The sequence below is a fragment of the Salvelinus alpinus genome, chromosome 33, assembly GCF_045679555.1.
Source record: "Salvelinus alpinus chromosome 33, SLU_Salpinus.1, whole genome shotgun sequence".
NCBI lineage: Eukaryota > Metazoa > Chordata > Actinopteri > Salmoniformes > Salmonidae > Salvelinus > Salvelinus alpinus.
In genome coordinates, this window is record NC_092118.1 from 18010715 (window position 1) to 18020379 (window position 9665).

General features: G+C 46.9%; 1 protein-coding gene across 8 annotated transcripts in view; it reads left to right on the forward strand.

Annotated features, from left to right (window-relative positions):
• LOC139562744 (nuclear factor of activated T-cells 5-like) overlaps positions 1 to 9123 on the forward strand; it is a 60530-nt gene extending 51407 nt beyond the window's left edge. For all 8 annotated transcript variants that reach the window (XM_071380720.1, XM_071380721.1, XM_071380724.1 and 5 more), the window contains 11 exons: positions 579 to 747; positions 1648 to 1838; positions 2024 to 2196; positions 3340 to 3474; positions 3601 to 3653; positions 4304 to 4436; positions 5062 to 5130; positions 5282 to 5385; positions 5521 to 7453; positions 7599 to 7855; positions 8055 to 9123. In XM_071380720.1, coding sequence (XP_071236821.1) covers positions 579 to 747; positions 1648 to 1838; positions 2024 to 2196; positions 3340 to 3474; positions 3601 to 3653; positions 4304 to 4436; positions 5062 to 5130; positions 5282 to 5385; positions 5521 to 7453; positions 7599 to 7837 — 3199 coding nt within the window. In that variant the 3' untranslated portion in view covers positions 7838 to 7855; positions 8055 to 9123. The remainder of the gene's footprint in view (positions 1 to 578; positions 748 to 1647; positions 1839 to 2023; positions 2197 to 3339; positions 3475 to 3600; positions 3654 to 4303; positions 4437 to 5061; positions 5131 to 5281; positions 5386 to 5520; positions 7454 to 7598; positions 7856 to 8054) is intronic.
• Positions 9124 to 9665: the final 542 nt, after the last annotated feature.

Below are 9665 nucleotides of genomic sequence, written 5' to 3' on the forward strand. Positions count from 1 at the left end.
TTCTGATGGACTCTGCTTAGTAGTAGGCCTCCAAACTCTGCATTGCTCACTAGTGTCACTGGGAAACCATGGCAGCTATTTGGGGATCCCTCACTAGTCTCCAGTTCCAAATACCCCCTATGCTCCACCATACACACATGCTGACACTCTCTCTCACACACACGCAGATATTTGCTGGTGGGGTCACAGCTTGGCTGGAACTTTGATAGTAAGCGGACGGTCTCCAAGTCCTGTCAAGTTCTCTTCCACTGAGAGGAAGCTTGGTGCCAACAGTGGAGCTGATCTTCCCTCCCCTTACATAAATGAACACAAGGTGGAGAGGAGAGGAGGAGTGGGGGTGGGGGTTGCTGCCACTGTCACCCAACGCCAGGTTGTGCGGCCCTCAGTCCCCATTGATTACAAGGACACAGGCAGGGTTAGGGTTAGCAGGGGACAGTGCTGTGAATGAGTGAAAGGAAACAGTCCCCTGCATTAAATATAAGCAAGCGTATTGTAGTCAATGCTAGTGTTGCATGTTTCAATGTAGGTTGTTTAGGAGCTGTTGGGCTTACACAGTGCCTAACCAGTCTGTCTTGCAGTTCGGCAGATGGCCCCCAAACCCTAGCGAGCCAGTTCCCTCAGAAGAGTGAGGGCAAGGAGCTGAAGATCCTGGTCCAGCCTGAGACCCAGCACAGAGCCCGCTACCTGACTGAGGGCAGCAGGGGGTCAGTGAAGGACCGCACTCAGCAGGGCTTCCCCACCCTAAAGGTACGCCTTAAACCAGCAACAGGACCAGGGGGGCTGGGGCCTCTAGGGCTTTTTGTGGACGGTCAGTGCCCCATAGACGGGTCACTGTTTTGACTCTACCCCTTTGGAAATATGCCTTTATCTGTCCTTCATCAAACGCCACCATCAACCTGCTCCATACTCATTGTTACATAACACCTCTACATTGGGTTAACATGCTCAAGTCAGCCTGTGACAATCACTGAATCACTATGTAGAAACTTGTATAAGAAGTGATGCAACGTATCAACCCCACGGTATTTTATTTTTATGAAATAAGGTTTTATAGCTAGCTGTTACAACACACGTTGGAAGGCAGCACTCAGGTGGTAGAGCATGGCTCTTGCAACGCCAGGATAGTGGGTTACATTCCCATGAATGAATAAGTCGCTTTGGATAAATGTGCCTGCTAAATGCAATATATTATATAACCTACATAAAAACTTTTCTTGTCCACCGAGAAAAGAGGTAACTATCATTATTCTCTTGAAGTGATTACAACAGCAACTCGTGACTTTATTTGCATTTATTTGTCATATCTCTGTGTCAACAATGCTATTCACAATGTATTGCATATTTCAAATGTTTTACTCTCAAAGTAGACCGCAAAACAGGCAGTTGTGCAGTGACAGTTCTGTTATCATAGAATACTATAAGATATGGAATTATCATCTTACTAAGCAGAAAGCTGGCACTGTCTATCACGTATTCACTTTTGTACGTTATTTTACCTGCACCCTTTTGACTCTTGTGAAAACTATCACTTGCACAATACATTGAACGCTCAATTCTCTAGTGACTTACAAAAATAGGTAGAGTTGACTTTGGAGCAGCTGTGTTATTTTATGATCTGAGTGTTCTTTGTTTCCTTCTTGTCCTCAGCTGGAGGGTGTGAATGAGGCAGTGGTGCTGCAGGTGTTTGTGGGTAATGACGCTGGGCGTGTGAAGCCACATGGGTTCTACCAGGCCTGCAGGGTGACTGGGCGCAACACCACAGCCTGCAAGGAGGTGGACATTGAGGGCACCACTGTCATTGAAGTGTCCCTGGACCCCAGCAATAATATGACCCTGGCGTATGTATCTGCTTATTGTCATAGCTGTTGCAATTCTGTAAAATCACACATACTGGAGACTGCTCCTCTTAGTCATCCTCCAATGGGAGTGTGTTGGGGGCTGTTGCAGCAATAGCAGCTGGGGCCTTGGTCAGCAGGCCTGCCTTCCAGTCTAACAGCTGTGATGTGTGTGTGTGTCTCTGCAGGGTGGACTGCGTGGGGATCCTAAAGCTGCGTAACGCTGATGTGGAAGCTCGTATCGGGGTGGCCGGCTCCAAAAAGAAGAGCACGCGTGCCAGGCTGGTGTTTCGGGTCAACATCCCCAGGCCGGATGGCTCGGTGCTCACGTTACAGACACCGTCGTCCCCCATCCTGTGCAGTGAGTGGCTTTAGGTTATTTGTAGCATCTGCCCACCGGAGTTCTCTCAGGAACTCTGTTGAGCTGAGAGGTGACGCACGTCACCAGGGGATTAGGGGGAGGGATAATAAGTTCATTCAGGGGGTTGGGTGGACAGGAGGAAACTGAAGAGGAGCTTGGGTCAGGACAAGGATGTCAATAATGAAGTCTCCATTGGGAGCCGTTACTGTCAAAATTCAACTGGATAGTCTTATGAGCATTTGTAATTTAGGTTTGTTTTCATCTCGTTTTTAAGTTCCAAGCTAAAGACTTGAACACTTTGAGGAGTTGATTCAGTCTAGAAGTTCCATTTCTAATGTGTTATGTATGCTTAGCAGATCATTTTCTAATTCAAGTACATTTTCAGAGACCATGTCTATAGACTCTCTTCAGCTTCATGTGTTCCTCCCGTTGTGGGCACAGGGTGGGGCTGTGAGTGGCAAAAACAGGAAAGACTGCTCTGGGGTATAAGAAATTCTATTTGTCGGTGGTTTTAGAAGCAGAACTTTTCCTAAAAAAACGAGGGAGAGAAAGAAAGAGGTGTGGACTTCTATTGTTTACAATGCCAGAGTGCAATCCGTCCAAGCGAAAATCTGGCCAGAAAATATAAAATATAAATCTCCAGTGGCGTCTGTCTGTCTGTGTGTGTTGTGCTGTGGAGTGGGGTGATGAGAGTGAGGAAGGCCTGTGAAAACTGGGGAGGGAGGAGGAGTGGGAGGAGTCTAAGCCTGTTGTTTGTAGAAACTTGGGCATTTCTATTTGCCTGTGAGAAAGGGGGACTGCAAAGACAGTGTCAAGTTTACCTATATTCCAGTCATTTTACTGTCTGGTTAATGATCATATACTGTAAAATAACAGTCACATGCACCACATTTTTTAAACGCCAGCTCAACTCACATTGTTCCTGGCAAAGCAATTAAGCACAATTACTATTTCACAAGATTACACGTGTGCCTTCCAAGAAATCACAAGGTACTCTTGAGCAATTGGTTTAAGCTTTTCTGTTGGCATCCCCTGGTTCCTCTGAAAAGGCCAGCAGTTCTGTACTCGTGACAGAATATTAGTTAAAGAAGCTAGGTCAAGCAGAACTCAGAGCCTGACGGTCTGTTTGTGTCCTGTCTACAGCCCAGCCTGCAGGGGTGCCTGAGATTCTGAAGAAGTCCCTCCATAGTTGCTCGGCGAGGGGGGATGAGGAGGTCTTCATCATTGGGAAGAACTTCCTCAAGGACACCAAGGTCATATTCCAGGAAAATGTATCCGGTAGGCCTACACAACTAATTATTGTCTGAATTCCATGTACTTACAGTATATGAATAATGAATAACATTTATATTTATTCCTTGACCTACCATACTAATGAAACCGTTCATTGTTTTCCCCCCTAAGATGAGAAGTCTTGGAAGGCAGAGGCTGAAATTGACATGGAGCTGTTTCACCAGGTAAATAAGATTATTCTTTGCTTATTGTGGTCCTAGATGATTCATGCTAATGATTTAACGGGGTGATTAGATAACAGCAGCCATTTGAGATTTGTAGGTTTAGATGTAATCATCTTAAATGGCTACTCACTCAGGGAGGTGAATGGCCTCATTGTTTTGTCACCTAATTACTGTGAGCCACGGTGGTAAGTGTGTCTCAACAGTCCTGCATAAACCTTTGCCCTTGGGAGCCAGAGGGTCAGAGCTACGTTAGCTAAGCCTCAATCAGTTGTCTGAGCCCTGAGGTGTTAGATGTCTTTCACATGTTATTCACAATTTGTAACCAGGCAAACTATGTAAATCACCGCCACACCTTTTACTAGTCAGCAAAGTTAGAAAGGTGTTGCGTGTTTGAACTAGTTGGTGACGTACGGAGTCTCCAGTTCATCGTCTGTGCCAGGATTATGTCTGTTGTGGCTATGTCTCTCTTTCAACTCTACATTGTGCTGACATCGCTTGATAATGTAATCAAAGTAATTTTGCGATTGCACATGTTTTTGAAGGGATGTTGACACGTTTGTCACATGACTTGATGTATGTAATTATAAGACTGGGGCTACTGTACATTTCTGTTAGCTAAGTGGATTTGTCTGTTATGCGTTTCCCCTCAGAATCACTTGATTGTGAAGGTTCCTCCTTACCAGAACCCAGCCATCGCGTCTGCAGTGTGTGTGGGGATCTACGTGGTGACCAATGCTGGCCGATCCCACGACGTGCAGCCTTTTACATACACTCCAGAACCAGGTCTGGGATAAGTCCATGAACAAATGTTCTTTTTTACACCTTCTGTGCCACATTAGGACCAAAACAAAATTTCCTCAGAGCATGTCTTCAGCCAGTGTAAATTACAACCATTAGTCTACCACCACTACTGGATTAGGTGGATATATCCTCTAGCCTGCTCTAAATTGACAATTTCAGTCCTTGGTACAGGAAGCCATGTCCACTCGGGAACAGGGGGGTATTTGTCTCCTCCTTTTTCTCTCACATCATTTCCAGTCATTAAAATGTCCTTTGGGCACTGTGGCACGAACTATCAATGAGCGAGCAGGAAGTGACAGAGAAAGGAACTAAAACAATGAAACAAAACATGGAAGTGTAGATGATCCATCTAAAAAAAAAAAAAATACCCTTCTATATACAGAATGTACTAAACATGATACCGGATTAGGCAGCGCCCTATACAAAACAGTCAAGTCGTACAGATTTACTCCTGGTTGTTTTTCACTCTATACAGTAACATTTCATATTATATTTTTGTATATGAAAACCTGACACGCAGACGATGGAGAATGAGACTGGGTATGAAGAATAAGGTCATCTGATTTGCATGTCCATAACTCAACCTGCTTATCTGTGTACGTCTCAGTGGACATATCTGTGAAGAAAGAAGTTCCATCTCCAGGCAAGCCCTGCTCTTTTGATCAACGGATGAAAGGTATAGTATATCTCTACCATGCTGTACATGCTGTGTCGTGTGTTCTTGTTTGTAATGCATTGGTGTGTGTGGGGGGGGGGGTATCAATGTACTCCTGTATCTTGGCTTTCAGTATGACAAAATTGTAACATTGTCATTCACGCCCCTACAGTAATTGATGGTGCCTTGATGCCCATAATGTTGCCTCTTGTGAAGAGAGAAGAGGTCACTCCAATGGAGGTCTCCAGCAACCTCCCTTCTGCTGGCATTTTCAAGGTAAAAGCTCCACAAATGCATTCATCAGCCTTGGCTGTGATAATGCCTCATTAAATAGTAGAATCATATCCATATGAACCATATCGATCTTTCCCCAAAACACTAGCAGGTATAATCTGTTTTTTGTATTCTCAGCGGACCCCCGATGTCATGTGTTCGGCCCAGCAGACGCTGGACATGAGTTCCAACCTTCCCCCCAACAACAGCCCGTTCTCCAACTCCTTGCCGCGGCCTGCCAGTGACCCTGATGAATCCCAAACAGCAGTCTTCAACAGTGCAGAGGCCCTGAGCACCATACAGAAGCAGGACATCGCTCCCACCAACTCCTTCCCCGTGCCTGCAGACTCTCTACTCCAACCTGGGCCTCAGCAGTTTCTCCTGGAGCCCAGAGAGGGGCTGGGGCAGGACAGGGCCGGCAACAACGCTGGGGCGGTAGGGAGGCTCAGTCAACAAGTGGAGGCCCCTCAACCTGCCCCCCAGCAGCACCAGCTGCCCATATTCCCCCCAGATGAGGTGGCCCAACTGGAACAAGCAGTGAGACAACTGCAGGCCAAAGGGTACTGCAGCCAGCATCAACAGCGACAACAGCAACAGATTCAGCAGCAACAAATTCAGCAACAACAGCAGCAACAAATTCAGCAACAACAGCAGCAACAAATTCAGCAACAACAGCAACAACAAATTCAGCAACAGCAACTACAGCAACAACAACAGATTCAACAACAACAAATTCAGCAACAACAGCAACAGCAAATTCAACAGCAACAAATTCAACACCAGCAACAGCAAGTGTTGGACAACCTGCAACAGCAGCTGTTTCAGTCACAGATGCCCATGCAGTGTGGCATATTCCAGGGCAGTTCTCGAGGTGAGAACACTGAACAGCAGGGTTCCCAGCAGGGCATGGTGCAGAACCATGGTTCCCTCTTTCAGCAGGCCCAACAACAGCAGCAGCAGCAACAACAACAGAAACAGCAGCAGCAAGCAGCACTCTTTCAGCAAGCCAATGAGCTCCTCTCCATTCAGACAAACTTCCTCCATCAGACCCCTTCTCATCCCTCTCCACCCCTCTTCCATAACCCCAGCCCCCTGGCTGAGGCACAGGACCCACAGGGGGCGCTGTTCCACACTCAGAAGGCCTCTCCCACCCAGGAGCAGGTCCAGGCAACCCTCTTCCAGAACACACTGACAGTGTTGAGTAGGACCAGCCTTTCCCCAGAGCAGCCCCCCTCTGCCGCCAACCTGTTCCTCCCCCAGAGTACCCTGCCCGGGCAGCTCTCCGCTAGCGGTAGCCAGCAGCAGCTGGCCTTCCTCAGTGCCCTGCAGACCTCTGCCACTGAGCCCCAGTCAGTGTTCCAGGCTCAGACCCAGCTTTCCCCCATCCAGCAGGGGACCCCCATGGAGCAGCAGCAGCCCTCCCAGCCTCAGCCCCAGCCTCAGCCACCTCAGCAGAACTCCATGTTTCAGAACATCTCCCCTCATCCACCTGCAAACACTCTCTCTCAGACCCAGCAGCAGCAGGCCAGCCTACTGTTCTGCAGCAACCCCCTCTCCACTCCAGAGCAGCCCCCCAGTCTGCTGTTCAGTGGCCAGGGCCAGATGCCCCCCATGAGCAGCAGCAGCCTGAACTCTCAGGAGCCCCAAAACCCCTCCATGCTGTTCTCTCAGGCCAGCATGGTGACGGTTAGCCAGCAGGAATCCTCTGAGCCCATGGCCTTCCAGGACCAGAGCCAGGTGGTGGGGAACCCCTCAGTGCCTCGCCAGCAGGGCCTGTTCCAAGAGCAGCAGCCCATGCAGCTGATCACCAGCTCCAACAACGGCCCAGAGCAGCCCGTCTCCCTCTTCATGCCCCAATCCAACATGGCTGCCCTGCAGGGTTGCATGGCTGCCCAGGAGCTCCCGCAGACAGGCATCTTCAGCACCCAGAATGGGGTGGCAGGCCTGCAGACCACCACCTCCTCCCCCGTGCAGCAGCCAGGGTCTCTGTTCCAGACAGCAGTCAGTGGGACCCTCAACCAGCCCAGCGAGGCACAGCAGCCAGGCCTCTTCCTCTTTGGGATTCAGAACGGTAAAGATTCATGACTAAGATTTCTGTCCTTTTATCAAATGTCAGCTTTTTTAATATGCTCCAGAAAACAGTATGCAATTGTTTGGTTTTCGTTAACATTTCATGTGGCATGTAGTCAATGACTACCCCTTTCTTCCCCATACAGAGTGTGGCCAGCTGATAAACTCTCCTGGAACCACTCTGTCTGATCAGATCATTGCCATCAGTCAGTCTGGTCAGAACCAGAGAGAGAGCGAGGCCCAGATCCAGTCGCTGCTCAACCAGTCCATGTCTGAGTCAGGGAGCATGCAGAACAGCATGATGGCCTCCCAGAACATGGAGAAGATAGATGACATGCTTGTCAGCCTGCAGGAGCAGGGCAACAACCTCACTCGCTCTTACTAGGCCTGCTATAGGTTTCAGGTGAATGCTCATCTCTATATTAACATTTTAAATGTTTGGTTTGCCAATGTGTTTAATACGGTTGTTGTTCAGTTTAAACGTTTTGAGGGTATCTCAGAAAGCAGGATTAACCATTTTTGAATTCTAGTTCAAATTTTAAACACTGACTACTGTTTACATGCTCCTATGTCTTTAAACATGTAATTTCCCCTCCCTTTAGGAGCCCCGAAGACCCCCAGTGTGGACCCCCATTACAGACGGCAGAAGACCCCCAGTGTGGACCCCCATTACAGACAGCAGAAGACCCAGTGTGGACCCCCATTACAGACAGCAGAAGACCCAGTGTGGACCCCCATTACAGATGGCAGAAGAATGGAAACAAATTCAACAGTGGGCTCCTGTCCAAACTCCAAGTTACATGTAAGCCTCAGCGGCCTTCTTCTCCAAGGACTGTCTTCATGTGTAGATGCTCCACAGTGGCGCCGAGCGGGGTACCAGTCCGCCACTGCATCTAAACCTGGACCTCAAAATAGGACATAGGTTGTAGTCACCCCACAACTGCAGTGTGGTCAATGTATCACACAGCTAGTCGCCTCCAGCTGTTAATGAAACATGACACTTTGAAATGTTTGGCTAACTCACCAGTTCTCAGAACAGCACTTTGCGGTGTGGTTTTATAAAGATGGTGGTGGAAGCTAGCACAGCATTCTGTATTCTCCAGGACCAGAGTGTGGGCTCACAATTGTTTATAACGCATTGTTGTCCTTTTTATACGATATTAAAAGTCTTTTAAGAAATAGCAAAAGAAAATATACAATTCGTGAAAAATAAACCTTTGTAAGATATTTTGACATTAGTTCTTTCAGCACCTTACGATGCTTTCCTTTTGTGACCATTTACTCATTAAGTTGGCCCATGCATTCACTAGTCAGCTATTTATCTCTTCTCCTGTTTACTGGATGTACAGCTCGACTACTTTATTACTCATGCATGTGTGTTGAGTTATGGCTTTAGTTTTTATTGCTCCTTTCATGAAACACCAGTTTATTTTATTGGCAGCCATCTTCCCATTCCTGAGAATAACTCCAAGTATTTGAGTATTACACCATGGATTTCTTTCCCTGATTAGACTCTGTAGTACGAGAGATGCTCTAGATTAGGGTCAATGTGGATCAAGAGAAAAATAATAATCCAGCCTTTAAATCATTCATTTCCAGTCTACATAATTAAATAATAGGCCTACAGTTTGAATAAATCATAACCATATATGCATACCATATACCAGTGCGCACGATTGTCTGATTGATGTAATTAAAGAGTATATTGTTATTTGTATCATTCTATGGCAAGTGTAGATAATGTGTTTTGTAGTGATGTCTCCATGGCAGATGTTTGTATTAGCTCACGTCTGGCACGCACGAACTAGACTTTTATCTATAGATCAGAGAGGAGTTTTCCGTATGTTTGTCTTACTGTAAAACACCAACTCTCTTGCCTACAGTGGGCCACCCCAGGACCTGAGTCAAGGCCTCAAGTCACATCCTCCTTTTTCGTCTTCATGAATGGCCAGTTTTATGGCTCATATTGATTGGTGTGTTCATATTTGTCGTTCGAGACTAGCCATGTTTTGACAGGGAGAAAGTGGTGAAAGTGACTGGAGCAGTTATTTGTTTTGCCTTGACCATGAATGGTTGTTTGTAGTTGGATTATTAGTGTCAGGCGTGATATACAGATGTAGGATCTTAATTTGATCACTCTTTTGTTGCTGAGCATTTTCCTGCACCGCAAGAAATACAAACTTCTAGTTTTTCTTGTTATTATTTGTATTTTA